Consider the following 19,821-nt stretch of genomic DNA (forward strand, 5'->3'; position numbering starts at 1 on the left):
TCGGCTTAAAGGCGCCGCGCTGGGAACGCCGCGGTCAGGGCGAGGAAGCTGCCGGAGAGGTGAGGTGACTGTCGCTGAGGTGCGCAGGAGCCCTGAAAGACTTGTGCCTTGGACACAGCAAAATCTGCAGGTTGCAGAAAGTCTCAACTGTAAGATAATTCCGCCAGTTATCCCGCAGGCTTGTGCTTTATCTCTGTTTTGCGGGTAAATATGTGTTTATATCTGTTTTCTCGAGGACGCTGGCATACCCCGAGATGCCGACTTTTAGAGCTGAAGATGCAAGAAAGATCGGGACCCTGCGATGCACCGACCACCTTCTCTCTGGTTGGCTTTCACTGTACCTGTCTCTCGAAGTGTGTGCGCCCTGTTCCATTGATAGTCTTAACCTTTCGTTCCTCGCTGAGTGCGTGTTTGTGTATGCAGAGTGTGTTATCTTTGTTTCTAGGGTGACACACCATTTATTTGAGGGGCAGGCAAGGCAGAATCACTAGTTCAATACTCTGAAAAGCCAAAGTTATGCCATTTTGCTTGAGAGTGAGGGTGAGCCCTTGACTCCGAGGAACAGTGCAGCTGACAATTCACCTCAGGCGAGGGCAGAAGCAACAGCCAGCTTCTCGGTTCTGCCTGTGGCTCAGTTCCTACATAATTGAGTACCAAATAACATGTAAACCTCTAGGGAAGCAAAAAGAGTAAGTCAGCGTCTACCCCCGAAGTTATTGGAGGTATAATGGAGAGACTGAGACGTAATCAATTACAATGTCATCCTCAATAATAATAATTAACATGTACTGTATCTATTTACAGTTTATTATGGGGACAATTACAATATATTAATAATATTCTCTAACAATAACAGGCAACATTTATTGAGCACTTAGGTGTTGTGCACTGCATGCGTTCACATCGTGATAAAGTACTTACTGTTTTTACTGTTTTACAGCTTCCTGTGTTAAACTATTTGCTACAAGGTCACACAATTTTAACTAGAAGACTAAGATATGAACCTGGGTGGTCTGATGTGCACACCAACACTGTGCTGCTTTGCGACAGAGAATGTTTTAGGGAACACACAGACTATGTACTTAACCAAATCTGGAATTTGCCATAAGGTATTAATCACAGAAGTAATAAATTTGCATTTTAGAATGCAGGCTTTGGCAGTATGAGGAGGGTAAATAAGAGGCTTAAGAGCCTGAAGGGAGAAACACCAATGATGCAATTATCCAGCAAGAGATAATGAGAAGTTGAAGTAAGGGAATGATGGTAGGGATGGAATATTAAAAAGCTGTACCCCATCTGACATCTTTATTGGGGAAACCCGCCCCCAATATTTCAACGTAGGTTCTTTCTATTTTCCATAAGTGTCGGCCAACTGAGAAATAAAGAGAGACCGTATAAAGAGATGAATTTTACAGCTGGGCCACTGAGGGTGACATCACATATTGGTAGGACCGTGATGCCCACCTGAGTCTCAGACCAGCAAGTTTTTATTAAGGGTTTCAAAAGGGGAAGGAGTGTAAGAACAGGGAGTAGGTACAAAGATCACATGCTTCAAAAGGCAAAAAGCAGAACTACTAGTAAGGGCCTAGCGAAGATCACATCCTTCTGAGGGAACAGGACAAAAGGCAAAAGCAGAACTACTGTTAAGGGTCCAACAAAGATCACAAGGCAAAGGGCAAAAGCAGAACTGCTGATAAGGGTCTATGTTCAGTGGTGCATGTATTGTCTTGATAAATATCTTAACAGAAAACAGGGTTCAAGAGCAGAGAACTGGTCTGACCACAAATTTACCAGGGCAGAGTTTTTCCCCACCCTAGTAAGCCTGAAGGTACTGCAGGAGACCAGGGCATATCACAGTCCTTATCTCAACTGCATAAGACAGACATTCCTAGAGTGGCCATTTATAGACCTCCCCCCAGGAATGCATTCCTTTCCCAGGGTACTGATATTAATATTCCTTGCTAGGAAAAGAATTTAGCAATATCTCTCCTACTTGCACATCCATTTATGGCTCTCTGCAAGAAGAAAAATATGGTTCTTTTTGCCCAACCCCTCAGGCAGGCAGACCTTATGGATGTCTTCCCTTGTTCCCTAAAAATCGCTGTTATTCTGTTCTTTTTCAAGGTGCACTGATTTCATATTGTTCAAACACATATGTTTTACAATCGATTTGTACAGTTAACACAATTATCACAGTGGTCCTGAGGTGATGTACCTCCTTAGCTTACGAAGATAACAGGATTAAGAGATTAAAGTAAAGACAGGCATAAGAAATTATAAAAGTACTATTTGGAAACTTATAAAGGTCCATGAAATCTTCACAATTTTTGTTCCTCTGCTGTGGCTCCAGCCGGTCCCTCTTTTCAGGGTCCCTGACTTCCCACAACACATCTTTGAGTCCTATTACAGAAACTTAACCTTCCCAGAAGAAGCCTTGCCTTTTTATTTCTAATTTTGGCTATGAATTCCTTGCTATGACCCATTTGCCCCATTCTAACTACTTCCAGTGGTAGGGGAAAAAGAACAAGACAGTAATATAATGTAGAGATGAGCTCACTGTGGTAATAATAAGCACTTATGTAGTGCCTTCATATACATGATCTGTCTTAATGTTCATAACAAAGCTGTGAGTTTGGTGTTCTTATCTCTCTTTGGTCAACAAAAGACTGAGGCCTAGGGAATTGGAAGTGACATGCCAAGATGACAGAACAATAAAGTGGCAGAGTTGGGTTAAATCCTGGGTTATTTTAATGACAAATGACAGACCAATAACTGATTCCTCAATAAAACAATGGAAGTCAGAAAGAGTAGAATTGTATATTCAGAATGCTGACAGAAAATAACCTTCAACCTAGAATTGGGTACTCAGCAAAATCATCTTTCAAGAATTAAAGTATAGAAATAAAATAATTTCCAGATACATGGAAAATGAATTTAACATCTATCTACACTTTCTAAAGGAACTTCTAAAGGATGTACTTCAGAAAGAAAAATTACTTCAGAAGGAGAGTCTAAGAAGAAGTGATGGGCAAAGAAAATGTAAACACATAGTTGAATCTAAGCAAACATCACATGAAATAACACCAGACAACAAAAGTATGTAAGATGAGAGGTGGATGACAAAGAATTCTAAGGTCTCTCTTTGCAGTTAGGATATCAATTAATAGAGTTGACATAATTCAAGACTTTAATATAAGTACACAAGGTAAAGTTTCAAGGATAACCATGTAAGTGTATAACTTCTAATCCAGCCAAAGGAAAAAATGGGCTAACGGGAAAATACAGATTAAATGAACAAAAACCTAATACCATAATGAGCATTTAAAAAAAAAAATGAAAAGAAAACACTAAAGTAACAAGGTATAAATAAATTAATATGTATCAATAGTAGCAATGAAAGTAAATACACTTGCTGATGAAAAGCCAGAGATTGTTGGAAGACACATACCCACAAATTTACAAAATGAAAAAGCCAGAGATTGGTTGAAAAAAATGTGCCATTTACACGAGATGCACCAAAAACATTAAGGATGGTGAGGGGTTGCAAATAAAAAGATGGAAAAGATACACCATATAAATGCCAACAAAAAGAAAGGTGGTATACCTATATTAGTGGTATACCTATATTTTGTATTAAATTAGACTTTAATACAAAAAGCATTATCGTTGACCAAAAACAGTCACTACAAAATAATAAAAATTGCGTTCCCCAGGAAAATAGTTATTCAAACCTTTGTGTATAATAAATAGCTTCAAAGTATGTAAGTCAGAAATTGAAGAAACTGGTAAATCCACTACCATATTGTGAAATTTTAGCTCAATTATTTATAGATCAAGCAAATGAAAATTTAGGAAAGACAAGACAACTAATAAAACAACTAATAAACTTGATCTAAGGGCAATTATATACATACATAATTGGTCATTTACATATATATATATATAAAACCTTCAATTATTTTGTATTACATGTTTTCCTCCAGAACTCATGAAATTTTTATAAAGAATGACAAGGTTAAGTGGCCTATAATCCTAGCACTTTGGGAGGCCAAGGCAGGATAATCACTTGAGCCCAGGAGTTCAAGACCAGCCTGAGCAACATAGTGAGACCCTGTCTCTACAAAAATCACAAAAAAATTAGCCAGGTGTGATGGCATGCACCTGTGGTTGCAGCTGCTTGGGAGGCTGAGGTGGGAGGATCACAAGCCCAGGAGGTTGAGGTTGAGGCTGCGGTGAACCATGACCATGACACTGCAGTACAGCCTGGGTGACAAAGTGACACCCTGTCTCAAAAAAAAAAAAAAAAAAAAGACAAAGCTATAAAGCAAGTTTAAAAAAAAAAAACCAAAGATTTTGTATCATACAGTTTTTTCCCTGACCAAAATGGCAATTATGTTAGAAATTAATTCTTAAAAAGACAACTAAAACAACAACTAAAAAAATGTATAACACTTCTATATAATACGTGGATAAAAGAATAAATAATAGAAAATTATAAAAATACTTAAACAAGAGTGAAAGTTCTATGAATCAAAATCTATGAATGTAATGAAACTAGTACATAATTAACAGAAGTTTATGTCACTAAATATTACTATTAGAAAAAGAGAAAGGGCCAAGTACAGTGGCTCATGCCTGTAATCCTAGCACTTTGGGAGGCTGAGGTGGGCAGATCACTTGAGGTCAGGAGTTTGAGACCAGCCTGGCCAATGTGGGAAAACCCCGTGTCTACTAAAAATACAAAAATTAGCTGGGTGTGGTGGTGCACACCTGTAGTCCCAGCTACTCGGGAGGCTGAGGTGGGAGGATTGCTTGAATCTGGGCGGTAGAGGTTGCAGTGAGCCAAGGTTGTACCAGTGCACTCCAGCCTGGGCAAAAAAGCAAGACTCCATCGCAAAAAAAAAAAAAACAAAAAACAAACAGACAAACAAAAACAAACAAAAACGAAAAAAATGAAAAGAGAAAGGCTGAAAATTAATGAGTAAAATGACTTTTAAGAAGTTAAAAGAACTGGAGCCGGGTACAGTGGCTCATGCCTGTAATCCCAGCACTTTGGGAGGCTAAGGCAGGCAGATCACGAGGTCATGAGTTCAAGACCAGCCTAGCCAATATGGGGAAACCCCATCTCTACTAAAAATACAAAAATTAGCCAGGTGTAGTGGCAGGTGCCTGTAATCCCAGCTACTCAGGAGGCTGAGGCAGGAGAATCGCTTGAACCCGGGAGGCAGAGGTTGTGATGAGCCGAGACCACACCACTGTACTCCAGCCTGGGCAACAGAATGAGACTCCGTCTCAAAAAAAAAAAAAAAAAAGTAAAAAAATTTGGAATATAAATCCAAAGAAAGATGAGATATTAAATATTAAAGCAGAAATTTTAAAATTACAAAACAAAGTTGACTCTTTATTTTAAAAACTGATAAAATGACAAGACTGATCAAGAAAAAAAGGTGCAAATAAACAATATTAGAAAACAGAGCACATAAGTATAGATGCAACAGAGATTTGGTTTAAAGCAGGGGAATACTCTGTACAACTTTCTGCCAATTAACTTGAAAATTTAGATGACATATACAAATTTATTGAAAAATACCACTTAGCAAAACTGACTCTAGAAGAAATAAACCCATTTTCTTCAACAAATAGATTGCATGAAAAAAAAAAAAAAAAGATGGTAGTAATCTGGATCTTGGTTGAAACAAACTGTAAAAACTTTAAGACTTTATGACATAAATGAGACAATTAAAAACGTGATTAAAAGAACTGGAAGGAGAAGTATCATAATATTAATAGAAAGCCCTATATGTACTATCACTATTAAATTTAACTGAACTAATAGTTAGGAGGATAGTGAGGCAGGAAGGTGGTCCAGAGGGTGTTACTGGCCAAATGTACCAAGTTTTCTAGGAGCAGACCATTCTGAATTCATATAAACTCTCCCAGGTAATATGAAAAAGACATATACCTCTCCAGTTCATTTTATAAGGCTAGTATGATCTTGATGCTAAAACCAAAGACAACTTGGGGAAGAAAAATTATAGGTCGACTTTATTTTTAATTTAGATGCACCAGTCTCAGTCAAAATATTTACAACCAAATTCAACAATGTTTGTAAAATACAACACATTGTAACCAAGTTGGGATTGAAGATCAATTTAAAATTGGAAAAATATGCTGATGTATCAAAAACCTAAGATCACACCAATAGATGCAGAAAAAGGTTTTTGGGGAAAAAAAATCCATTTTGATAAAACAAAATCAAGCAAACCTAGGGATAAAACTGCCTTAGTGTTACTAATGGTATATTAGTCCATTTTCACACTGCTATAAAGAACTACCTGAAACTAGGTAATTTATAAAGAAAAGAGATTTAATTGACTCACAGTTCTGCATGACTGGGGAGGCCTCAGAAAACTTGTAATCATAGCAGAAGGCAAAGGAGAAGCAAGGCATGTACTTACATGGTGGTAGGAGAGAGAGAGAGGAGGTGGGGGCAAGGTAGGGGGATTGCCACACACTTTTAAACAACCAGATCTCATGAGAACACACTATCACAAGAACAGCAAGGGATTTCCCCATGATCCAATCACCTCCTACCTGGTCCCTCCCCTGACATTTGGGGATTACAACTTGACATGAGATTTGGGTGAGGACACAGAGCCAAACCATAACAAATGGCATCTCAAAAATTCAACAGCAAATTTCGTTTCTTTTTTCAGCCCTACTGGGAGTCAAGCAAACATCATGTTTAGTAGTAAAATATTAGGCTCCTCCCTTTTAAGATTATTAACCAGATAAGAATGCCCACTATTATGGCTTTTTTAAAAGAGATGGAAGAAGTCCTACCAGAGTCTACAAGAAAGAAAAAAGACATAAGATAGGACAGGCAAAAACAACACCTTAGTTATGATGTCACCTTAATGATGTGACTGCCTACATAGAAAACCCAAAAGGAACCTTTAGACATATTATTGAAAATACCGTTTCAATGAAATTCCAATCAAATGAATACCACGACTTTTTAAAGGATCCTGACATACTGATTCTCAAATTTATATGAAAGACCAAAAGGGCAGGAATAACTTACAAATGAATGAGGTGGAGCCTACTTGTCCTATATAAATCCAGAATTACTATAAAGCTCAAGTAAGATCATGTGAAACTGAGATGGTGACAGACAAATAGACTACTCAGAACCCAGAGACAGATTTTCTATGGCAGATTCGTGGGAAAAGAGGAACTCCCATTTATGGCCCTGGAATGATGGGTTAACTATGAGGAAAAAATGAAATTGAATTTCTATCTTACACCATACACAAAAAAAATTTCAAGATGATTTAAAGATTTAAGTGTTTCACACCATATACAAAAATTAACTCAAAATGGATCAGAGACCTAAATGTAAGACCTGAAAGTGTGTATAAAACTCTTAGAATAAAACTTAGATGTAATTTGTCATGACTTTGGATTAGCCCATTTTTTTTCTGCGTTATGATACCAAAAGCCCAAGCAGCTAAAGAAAAAATTAGATAAATCGAACTTCAATTTAATTAAAATTAAAAACTTTTGTGCTTCAGAGACTATTTTATCTTTATTTTTGTTTATACCAAATTTATTAGCAAGAGGATACCATGAAGAAAGTGGGAGGACAAACCACAGAATGGGATAAAATATTTTAAAATCATATATGTGGGCCAGGTGTGGTAGCTCATCCCTGTATTCCTGGCATTTTGGGAGGCCAGGGCAGGAGAATCCCTTGGGGCCAGGAGTTTGAGACCACCCTGAGCACCATAGAGAGACCCCTGTCTCTACAAAAAATTTTAAACAATTAAAAAAAAATAGATAAATCTTTTGTATGGTAAGAGTCTAGGATCCAGAATATACAAAGAACTCTTAAAAGTTAAGCAAAAGCCTGGGCACATGGGTCATTTGGGCCCAGAAGTTCAAGACTAGCCTGGGCAACATAGTAAGACCCTGCCTCTACAAAAAATAATAAATTGGCCAGGCATGTTAGCATGTGCCTATCTTCCCAGCTACTTGGGAGGCTGCGGCAGGAAGACGGCTTGAGCATGAGCCCACAAGCTGGAAGCTGCAGTGAGCTATGATTGCAACACTGCACTCCAGCCTGGACGACAGAGCAAGACCACCCTGTCTCAAAAAAAAAAAAAAAAAAAAAGTTATAAACAAAAAGACACAAGCAAATGATTTAAATAGACATTTCTGCAAAGAAGATAAACAAATGGCCAATAAGCACATGAAAAGTTGCTCAGTGTCATTAATTATTAAGGGAATGCAAATCAAAATCACCATGAAATACTACTTCTCATCCACCAGGATGGCTGTAATAAAAAAGACAGGCAATAACCACTGTTGGTAAGGATGTGAAGAAACCAGAACCTTCATACACTGTGCTAGTACAAATGTAATGTTGCAGCCCCTTTTGAAAATATTCTGGCAGTTCCTCAAAAAGTTAAGCATAGTATTACCATGTAACCTAAATAGCAGTTCTACTCCTAGATATTCACCAAAGAGAAATGAAAACATGTCCCCACACAAGCTTGTACATGAATGTTCATGGTAGCATTATTCATGATCCAAAAAGTGGAAACAACACAAATGTCAAAATAGATCAAGTTATAACTTTAAGAGTTCATTGTGCATACAAGACAGTTTGCAAACTGGAGAGACCTCAAACTGGAAAATGGCATGAAGTCTCAATTTTAAAAAAAATTTAAATTTATATAAATAGAAACAGGGTCTTGCTATGTTAACAGCCCAGGCTGGTCTTGAACTCCTGGCCTCAAGCAATATTCTTGTTTTGGCCTCCAAAATTGCTGATATTACAGGCATGAGCCACCTAGCCCAGCCAGGTCTCATTTTATAGCAATTACAGCACAGTTTATAGAGCATACAGGAAGCAACATTGTAACTTTTTTCATGACTGGCTGTCATTTTTTTAAAGACATGTTGAGCTGTTTAAGCTGATTTATCATAGCTGATTAGTTTAATTTCATAAAATCATACTGATACAGACAAAAAGCTTACCTTTATGTTTTGTTTATCTTTAGGGTTAGGGGAAATCAGGATGGATTAAGTTTTAGTTACATTGGGTGGTTTGGCCTTCAGAGATCTAAACTGTGGCTCTATTTTTATTTGTTTATTGAGACAGGAGACAGGGTCTCACTTTGTTACCCAGGCTGGAGTGCAGTGATGTGATCACGGCTCACAGCAACTTTGACCTCCTGGGGCTCACACAATCCTCCCACCTCTGCCTCCTGAGTAGCTGAGACTATAGGCACATGCCACCATGCTTTGCTGATTTTCATATTTTTGGTAGAGACAGGGTTTCGCCATGTTGCTCAGGCTGGTCTCCAACTCCTGGGCTCAAGTGATTCTCCCGCCTCAGCCTCCCAAACTGCTGAGATTACAGGTGTGAGCCACCATGCCTGGCCTACTTTTATTTTTATTTTTAACAATGCCTATCAACTGATATGTATATAAACAAAAAATAAAGTATATCCATACAATGAAGTATTGTTCAGCCATGAAAAACAATGAAGCACTGATACGATACATGCTGTAATATAGATGAACCTTGAGAACGTAAGTGAAAGAAGCTAACTGAAGAAGCCAGTCACAAGAGACCACATATTGTATCATTCCAGGTATATGAAATGTCTAGAATAGGCAGATTTATGGAGACAGTATAGATTAGTGGTTGTCAAGGGCTGTGGGGGTACATTCAGAATGGGAAGTGATTGCTAATGGGTGTGAGGTTTATTCTGGCGAGGGGTGATGTAAATGTTCTGGAATTAGATAGTGGTAATAGTTGCAGAACTTTAATATACCAAAAAATCACTAAATTTTACACTTTTAAAGGGTGAATTTAAGGTATGTGATTGCTATCTCAATTTTTAAAATTGCAAAAGAAAAGACATGTGAAGGAAATATAACACACTACCTTTAGGACCTTTGGATTGTAAAGTATTTCTTTTTCCTTTTTTTATTTTTGGAGACAGGGTCTTGCTCTGTCACATAGGCTGGAGTGCAGTGGCACAATTATGGCTCACTGTAGCTTCAACCACCCAAGCTCAAGCAATCCTCCCACCTCAGCCTCCAGAGTAGCTGAGACTACAGGCATGTGCCACCACGCCTAGCTAATTTTTGTACTTTTTGTAGAGATGGGGTCTTGCCATGCTGCCCAGGCTGGTCTTGAACTCCTGGACTCAAGCAATCCACTTGCTTCGGCCTCCCAGAGTGTTGGGATTACAGGCATCAGCTACTGCACCAGGTGGGATGTATTTCTCAAGACATAAAAAGCACTAATTATAAATAAAAGATAAATACTTTTGGCCTGTGAACGGTGGCTCAAGCCTGAAATTCCAGCATTTTGGGAGGCCAAGGTGGGAGGATCGCTTGATCCCACAAGTTTGAGACCAGCCTGGGCAGCATGGTGAGACCCCGTCTCTACAAAACAATTTTTAAAAAAACTTAGTTGCATGTGGTGGTGTGCACCTGTAGTCTCAGCTACTAGGAAGGCAGAAGCAAGAGGACTGCTGGAGTCCACGAGTTCAAGGCTGTAGTGAGCTGTAATTATGACTCTGCATTCCAGTCTGGGTGACAGAGTGAAGCCTTGCCTCAAAAAAAGACAAGATGAATATATTTTAACTACATTAAAATTAAGAACTCTGTGCATCAAAGGACGCTTTCAAAAAAGCAGGCAAAGACATGTCACAAACTGGAAGAAAGTATTAGCAACACCTGTATATTAAAAGGATTAGAAGAATCCAGAATATATAAGGAACTCCTAAACTAAACAACAAGAAAAAGATACATTATAGAGGGAAAATGGGCAAAAAGCATGGACAAGCATTTTATTTTATTTTAAATTTTTTTCTTTTTTACATAAACCACACTTCCTTTGTTGGTGCATTCATCAATAGACACTTAGGTTGTTCGCATATCCTAGCTATTGTGAATAATGCTACAGATACCTTTACAACTTAATGATTTCATTTCCCTTGGGTTTATGCTCACAGAGGAATTGTTGAATCATATGGTAGTTCTATTTTTAATTTCTTGAGGAACTTCTATTTTCACAAGCAAAAATAAAGAATACATACAGTGAAGTATTGTTCAGCCATGAAACTGTACCAGTTTACAAGTATTGCCACCAACAGTGTACATACAAGGGTTTCATTTTCCCTATACCCTTGCCAACATTTGTTATTTGTCTTCTTGATGAGTCATCCAATATATTAATACTGTATTTATATAGACTCTTTCATCATGCAAAGTAGTATCAAGATACTTGAATTCCTTTGATCCCTCAAAATATCCCTGAAAGTGTATTGAAGATGGTAGGGAAGGTATTATCAATGTCAGTCTCATCTTGTACATAAGAAAACTGAAACTTGCCCATGATAGGCAAAAAAGAGGCAGATCTATATATAATTCAAACTCTTAATGAATCACTACAAACTATCCATATTAAACAAAATATATATCGATATTATATACAATACATACAAGTCTATATTAACATGGTTGACTAAGCATATATTGAAACAGTTTCTAAATAAGTAATGGCATTTAAATACTTAAGCTATGAAAAGTCCTCAGGCCAGGCGCGGTGGCTCAAGCCTGTAATCCCAGCACTTTGGGAGGCCGAGACGGGTGGATCACGAGGTCAGGAGATCGAGACCATCCTGGCTAACACGGTGAAACCCCGTCTCTACTAAGAAATACAAAAAATTCATAAATAGTTAAACTACAGTAGCTCAGGCAAGCACATGTTGGTACATTTTGGGGTAATGGTCAATGCAGGGGCTGACTCTAGGCTACATTTATCTCCTGACCACTTAGAATTCAGAAGGTCATCCTCAGATACCAGTCAAGTCACACCCAGGAGCCAAACAAGTAATCTAAGACCTTCATTAATTAGCATGTTGCGTTTTGGTAAACTTCACTCTTTCTGGAGAATTCCAGAATAGAATAGAGCAGGGTGTCAATTTAATGAAGCCACAGTCATGTTCTTTTTTTTTTTTTTTTTTGAGATAGGGTCTTGCCCTGTTGTCTAGGCTGGAGTGCAGTGATGCAATCATAACTCACTGCAGCCTCGAGCTCCAGAGCTCAAGTGATCCTCTCGCCTCAGTCCCTTGGGACTACAGACACGCGCCACCACCCCCAGCTAATTTTTTGTAGAGATGGGGTTTTGCCATGTTGCCCAAACTGGTCACAAACTCCTGAGCTCACGCGATCCTCCCACCTTGGCCTTCCAAAGTGCTGGGATTACAGAGCCACCGTACCAGTCCCACAGTCATTTCCTTAAGGATAAATTGTTTCATCTTATTCTGTCCCACATTTATAGAAAGTAACATAGACAACCCATCTTCGAAATATCAACAATTGAGCAAGCACTCTAAGAATGGCTAATAAACATGTAGAAACATGCTGAACTTTATTAATAATCAGAGAAATTCAAATTAAGATTACAATACCATTTTATAATTACTAAATTGGGGGAAGATTTTAAATCTGACTATCACATGAGGAACAATAAACATACAGCAGCTAGGCATGTAGTTTGTACAATCACGCTGGAAAGCAATTTCATATTATCTAGAGTAAACTTGAAGATAAACATAATCCCCGTTTCAACAATTCAATTTTTAGGTATTTATCCTGAGCTTACTAATCAAAGTGTAGTTGGCTAACCAATAGCATTTGTATCACCTGGAGCTTGTTAGAAATGCAGAATGTCAGGTCTACCCACATTTACTGAATTAGAATCTGCATGTTAACAAGATACCCAGTTGCTATGAATGCTCATTTATGTCTGAGAAGCATTGTGCTAAAGAAACTCTAGAACATGCACCAGGAGTAATGATCAAGAATGTTCATAACAGCACTGATGGTAATAGCAAAGAACTAGAAACAGCACAAATATCCACTCAGTAGAGAATGGATAAATAAATCATGTCGGAAACACTAGTTACAGAAAGATATATATAGTTTGATACCATTTTTATGAGACTCAAAAACAGGCAAAAGTAAATAATATGTTGCTAGGCATCCATCCATATATGTATATGTGATCAATTCTAGAAGAAACGAGGGAATGATAAACACAATTCAAGGTAACGCTTATGGAGGGGAGAGGTAAAGGAAGGAGCAGACAGTGATCTTCACTAACAGGAAAGATTCTATTTCTTTTTTTGTAGTTTAGAATGTATTTTATTTTTAGACAACCTACATGATGTGTTTTTCCGTAGGTTCTATTTCTTAAAGTTGAGTGGTAGGTTCAAGAGTTTTTGTTATATTATTATGTGATGTATGTATTTGTTTTGTTTTGTTTTGAGATGGAGTCTTGCTCTGTTGCCCAGGCTGGAGTGCAGTGGCACAATCTCAGCTCACCGCAACCTCCTCTGCCTCCCACATTCAAGAAATTCTCCTGCCTCAGCCTCCCAATTAGCTAGAACGACAGGCACGTGCCACCATTCCTGGCTAATTTTTGTATTTTTAGTAGAGACGGGGTTTCACCATGTTGGCCAGGCTGGCCTTGAACGCCTGACCTCATCACCCACCTCCGCCTCCCAACATGCTGGGATTACAGGCATGAGCCACCGCGCCCAGCCTTATGTATTTGTTTTTATTCATATGTTCATTATTCTTCCATGTAACACAGTTTTAACAGCTTTATTATGGTATACTTTACATACCATAAAATTCACTTGTCTTAAGTGTATACTTCAAAGATTTTTGAATTATGCAATCATTGCCACAAACTGGCAAGAGGAAACTTTCATCACCACACACACAAAAAATCTCTCTTGCCTCTGCAATCACTACCCCTTCCACCTCTAGCCCCAGGCTAATTTGTTTTCTAATTCTAACCTTATTAATTAATAATACTAATATAATCTTATGTAATTAATATAAACTAAAACTATCTGTTTTTCATCTCTATAAATCAACATTTTCTGGACATTTAATTGAAATGGAATCATGTAATACGTGACTTTTTGTGCTTGCATTCTTTTACTTAGCATAATATTTTTTTCACATTCATCCATGTCATAGCAATTATTGCTAATTCAGTCATTTTTAAGGATGAATAATATTTCAGTATATGGATGTACCACATTTTGTTTATTCACCTGTTACTGGACATCTGGGCTATTTCTAGAATAGCTATTATGCTGTTATGATTATTCCTATACAAGTCTTTGTGTGAACACTGTTGTCATTTCTCTTACATAGCTATCCAGGAGTGGAATTGGTGGGTCATAACTGGTCATTTTTAAATTTAAAAAAAGAGAAGAAATGGGGTCTTTGTTGCTTTCAAACTCGAATAAAAGAATTAACTAGGGAATAGATGGTGTATTTCTTTCCAGATGCTGGAATGAAAGATAAGGACACATACTGAATATAGAAGCAAGAATCCATTGAGATAAAAAGACGGTAAAGGAAAATAAACTAGTTATCTTCTGAGGAGCAGGTATAGTTAAAAAGGAAATCAGGGGGAAGAAAGTTGTACAGCAGCACCTTGGAAGGGAGATGATTCACTTCAAAGGTACAACTGCCACTGCTTTTTATACAAACACATGCTTGTGGGATTATCAAATACATTGATAATGTCTATAAACATTTTTAAGGAAATGTAAAAACTTGAAATTCTTTTGACTAGTCCAGATTTTCTGATAAAGATAACTATTTAGGCTGGGCCCAGTGACTCATGCCTGTAATCCTAGGACTTTGGGAGGCTGAGATGGGAAGATCGCCACTTGAGACCAGGACTTTGAGACCAGCCTGGCAACATCTTGAACTTCTGAGATCCCATCTTGAACTTCTGAGCTGAACGAGATCCCATCTTGAACTTCTGAGCTGAAGCCATTTGCCTGCCTCAGCCTCCCAAAGTGCTGGAATTATGAGCATGAGCCACCACGCCTGGCCCAAGAGACCCTATCTCTGACAAACAAACAAACAGAAAAGATAATAAGATTTATTGTTTGTAGTGATTTTGTGTGTGTATGTGTGTAGGTGTGTAATACATAAAATGGCAAATGAGAAGAAAAAGTGTTTGGGTCATATTAAACAATGAAGTTGTGAAATACCTGAGATTTTGTTTCATAACCACTAATCTTCAATGTTGAGGATTTAAAATGTATTTGTTCTAGTTTTTTTCTCTGTAATTCCTTAGACATCTGTGCAGATTTTCATTCCCATGTAAGAAGCAGTAACAGTCTAATGTCATCCTGGACATTTCCAGAAATTGGTTTCCTAGTTGCTCTGAGGAAGATTGCCTTTTAAAAGAAAGTTCTGATCTTTTCTTTACCAGTTCTACTTGACCCGAATTTGACATTTCTTCAAGAGACAAGTAAATCAAGATCATATGTCTGTGACATGTATTGCGTATGTTAGTTAGCTGCATCTGACAGCATCTGTAAAAAGAAAGATGGTAACATGTTTATTTTAGACATTAGGTAATGTTCATCTTTCATGAAAAAAAATGATTAGCCAATTTTGGTAATCAAAAACACTAAATGGGAGTAAAAAAAAAGGCAGTCATTGGAAAGTACTGCTGTATGGACTTGTGAAACAACTAGTTGTCCAGAGCCTTGCTACAACATATAGATATATTCTATTTTCTGTACTTCAGGCGGTTGCATTACAAATGAAGAAGAGGAATGTTTTCTACCTCATCCCTCAGGTCCCACTGCAACATAACTTTCTTGAGGTAAGTACCTTTCCTTTGTGTTTCCTTAACACTCTCTATTTCCCCCATCACATACACTAAAAAGATTATCTCTGGTGCATCCGTATTTACACAGCAGTGTTAAATTTGGGCTGCCCTCTGCCCCGCCTCCATCCCCCAGGCTCTTTTCCCTCCTCGCGGGGTCCCCAACCTTAGGCTTTAGCTCAGGCCCCGCCCTACTCCCTGGTTGGCTGTTGGGTGGGAGGCTCGTTTCTTCCCTCCCTATTGGTCGCCCAGGGGGAGGAGCGTCTCCCATCTTCTGATAGGTCGCGCCGCGGAGAGTCTCTCGGGTTTGCGGCGCAGCTGTCATTTCCGGGGTAAGATGGCTGCAGTCCGTATGCTGAGAACCTGGAGCAGGAATGCGGGGAAGCTGGTAAGCGGGTTTGGGCAGATCTGAGGCCGGGAAGGAGTGATTTGTCCGGAGTCATCCAGGAGTGGTGTGTTTCTTTCTCCTCCGGTGCCAGGCGTCCAGGGCACGCGTGATGGAGAGGTGAAGGGATGCATGCAAAATAAAGGGCAGAGAACGGAGCGAGTCGACTAGTCTGGAGTGGAGACCCACTCCCTCCCCTTACCTGGAAGCGCTTCTGCAACGACTCAGCCGTCCTCCGGCTTCATCTGTACACCGAGGCCCAGCTGGCGTTTCATTGAGCCCCTTCCAGATGCCAGGCATTGGTGATAGGCGCTGTGGATCCAGAGATATATTCGTTTAGCATTTATTGCGTACCCACAGTATGCCAAACACTGGTAACACAACCCCTGCCCTCAAGGAATTTACAATGTGTAGAGGAAGAGGCCGTTCAAGTTATAGAATATCACCAGGGGGCCCTGCTTCCGAATAACTGAGCGGCTTGTGTTGCACTCTTTTGGCTTGTACTTCTACGTCCGCACCACATACCATTCCTACCCTTTTGTCACCAAGGCTGTGACCCACCACCGTCTCCCCTGCACTTCCCTCTCTTTCTCCCAGTCTTAGCACCAAGCACTGACACATCCCGGTAATGATATTATTTCACCCTATTTGCTTAGTGTTTCTTCTTCCTGCCCCCTCTCCCTTTCCCTAGATGTTCCTGCCTTGGTGACCCCGATCTTACAAAAACTTTCAAGAGCCTGCTATGTACCAGGTACTGTGTTAGGCACTGGAGATACAAATATGAAATAGACATCATATCTTCCTTCTCAAGAGATTACAACCTTGTGGTGGAGGACAAAGGAGAGGGAGACAGATATTAAGAAATTACAAGCCAGCATGAGAAGTACTGTGATGGAACAAGTGCCTAGAACTACAGGAACACACAGGAGTAGACACCTATGGCGGACTTGGGGGTCAGAGGAGTTCCCAGAGGATACTGTATGACTTGAGATTTAAGAAGGATAAGTAAGAGATAACCAGGAGAAGAAAGCTCTTCTCAGCAACACTTACATATATTGGTCTCTCTTCTTTCTAGAGCTTTCCATTCTTGTTTTCTGTGACACCAGTCTCCCAATATTATTCTTTCTTCATATTTGGCCACTTCATCCTAATATCCTCTTTCCCTACCCACCTTTTAAATATTGCTCTTTCTAAAGGGCTCTGACTTTGGCCCTCTGCACTTTTCCCACTTTCTGGGTTATCCCATCCACTCTTTGGATATAGTTACCATCTATGCTGATGAGTTCAAAAGTTCCCCAGTCTTCCAACCAGGTCTACTCCAAACCCATATATCCTACTGTCCTGGAAATCTCCAGTTTCATATGTATGTGATGTTATCCAGCTGCAATTAAAAACCCAACCAATAAACAGGAAATTATCCGTGCATACAGAGCATCCCCAATTAGATGTCAGCTCGCGTTCAGTGGCTTACGATTATCAATGTCGTCATTTCCCTAGTAGTTCATTTGTCCTTTTCCTACTGTTTACAAGAGGGCTGCTACAACTTCTTATTTTATGTTCAAGGCAGGAAGGAGGAAGAGGACGAGGTTCCAGTCTCATTGACCAGAACAGTGTTACATGGCCACTGCTAGCACAAGGGAGCTTAGAAACACTTGTGTGTTTTGTTTGTTTGTTTTTTTCTTTTTTTCTTTCTTTTTTTTTTGTTTTTTGAGATGGAGTCTCTCTCTGTCACCCAGGCTAGAGTGTAGTGGTGCGATCTTGGCTCACTGCAACCTCCTCCTCCCAGGTTCAAGTGATTCTTCTGCCTCAGCCTCCCAAATAGCTGGGACTACAGGCACATGCCATCATGCCCAGATAATTTTTGTATTTTTGGTAGAGACGGGGTTTCACTATGTTGGCCAGGCTGGTCTCGAACTCCTGACCTCAAGTGATCCACCTGCCTTGGCCTCCCAAAGTGCTGGGATTACAGCGTAAGCCATCATGCCCAGCAGAAAAGCTTGTCTTTAGTCTTCTCACAATGTCTGCCATAAAGCTTCAAAGCAGGTCAGACTCCCCAGGCTCTAGAACTGAACCCTCAAACCAGTGTCTCTTAATTTTTGTTTTTGTTTTTGTTTTTTTGGGGAGGAGTCTTGATCTGTTGCCCAGGCTGGAGTGCAGTGGTTCAATCTCGGCTTAATGCAACCTCCACCTCCCGGGTTCAAGCGATTCTCCTGCCTCAGCCACCCAAGTAGCTGGGACTACAGGCACGCACCGCCATGCCTGGTTAATTTTTGTAATTTTAGTAGAGACAGGGTTTTGCCATGTTGGCCAGGCTGGTCTTGAATTCCTGACCTCAGGTCATCCTCCCACCTTGGCCTCCCAAAGTGCTGGGATTACAGGCATGAGCCACTGCCCTGGCCCAGTTTCTCTTGATTTGAGCCTGTAATTCTCTCTGAAGAAATCTAGTCATGATTTTTTCACCCTGCCCTCAACTGGAGATTTCTTGGCCCTTCTTAACTGGATTATATGCCTCCAGTGGTCTTGTCATTTTTCCAACCCATTCTCCATAGTGTAGCCAGAGTGATCTTATAAAGTAAGAGACATTTGATAATGTCATTTTCTTGCTTAAAACTGCCTTCAGCAAAATGTCCAAAATTCAAATGACTATGAGGCATTTTATGATCTGGACTTTTCTAGTCTCTTAGACCTCATTCCTTACCAAAACCTACCCATCCTACCCCCAACTCTGACACTTCTCCACCCTTATTACACACTAAACTACACTAGAACTCTGTTGAACAACTTGAGTTAATTGCACACACACTGTGCTTTCTCTCTCAACTCCAGACCTTTACTCCAGACCTTTGCACTTGTATTTCCTCTGCTTTAAAGACTCTTGCCTTACTCCCCGGTGGCCGCATCGCAACATCCCTCATCCCCTGGGTTACTCCTACTCATCCCTCAGGTCTTACTTCAACATAACTTTCTCCAGCTAGGTTCCCTTAACACACTCTATTTCCTTCATTATAGCACGTGTTATAATCACCTGTTTACCTTTACCTTTCACTGGACTGTGCATTCTATAAGGGAAGAAATTGCATCTGTTTTGTTGTCTGTATAATCCCAAGTGCCTGGCACATTGTAGGTGCTCATAAATATTTTTTAAACGACTCAGTAGAAAAAAGTCAGGCTTTTAAACTTTTGTAAAAAGTTGTAAGCAAAAACAGCTCTTACCCCTGCAGTAAATTATTAAAATAGCTTTATAATGTTGTGTTTTACATTTCCCTAGGACATCATGCATTTGACTCTTGATTAATCATGCCATTTGGAATTTTTCTGTTGTGTCTGTCTTCCTGTAGTAAAGTGTAAGCAATTTGAATTCAGGAACTATATATTGCATCTTATTTAGCTTTGCATTTCCAAGTCCAGTACAATGTCTGACTTTAGGAGTGCTTAACAGCTGCCTATTGAATTATTATTAAATATTTCCTTAATATGCTACTTTGGTGAATAGTTTTATTTCCCTTTATGTTTTTCTGTCCTGGTTGTGATATTGAATTATTAATTTTTTATTTTTATATTTTTTGAGACGGAGTCTCACTCTGTTGCCAGGCTGGAATGCAGTGGCGCAGTATCAGCTCAACGCAACCTCCGCCTCCTGGGTTCAAGCGATTCTGCTGCCTCAGCCTCCTGAGTAGCTGGGACTACAGGCACGTGC

The 19,821-nt window shown here is 39.4% G+C and overlaps 1 protein-coding gene across 9 annotated transcripts in view; it reads left to right on the forward strand.

The window, feature by feature from the left end:
- The first annotated feature begins 13 nt into the window (after positions 1 to 13).
- Positions 14 to 19,821, forward strand: part of LOC105485459 (dihydrolipoamide branched chain transacylase E2) — a 97,896-nt gene continuing 78,088 nt past the window's right edge. For 2 of the 9 annotated variants that reach the window (XM_071072825.1, XM_071072858.1), the window contains exons 1-3: positions 236 to 353; positions 941 to 1,109; positions 15,659 to 15,736. In XM_071072825.1, coding sequence (XP_070928926.1) covers positions 999 to 1,109; positions 15,659 to 15,736 — 189 coding nt within the window. In that variant the 5' untranslated portion in view covers positions 236 to 353; positions 941 to 998. Of the gene's footprint in view, positions 150 to 235; positions 356 to 940; positions 1,110 to 15,658; positions 15,737 to 16,045; positions 16,128 to 16,434; positions 16,876 to 19,821 lie in introns of those variants that run through there. The other 7 variants (XM_071072866.1, XM_071072894.1, XM_071072782.1 and 4 more) reach the window with 7 other exon arrangements.

Source organism: Macaca nemestrina, chromosome 1 (assembly GCF_043159975.1).
Source record: "Macaca nemestrina isolate mMacNem1 chromosome 1, mMacNem.hap1, whole genome shotgun sequence".
In the NCBI taxonomy this organism is placed as follows: domain Eukaryota; kingdom Metazoa; phylum Chordata; class Mammalia; order Primates; family Cercopithecidae; genus Macaca; species Macaca nemestrina.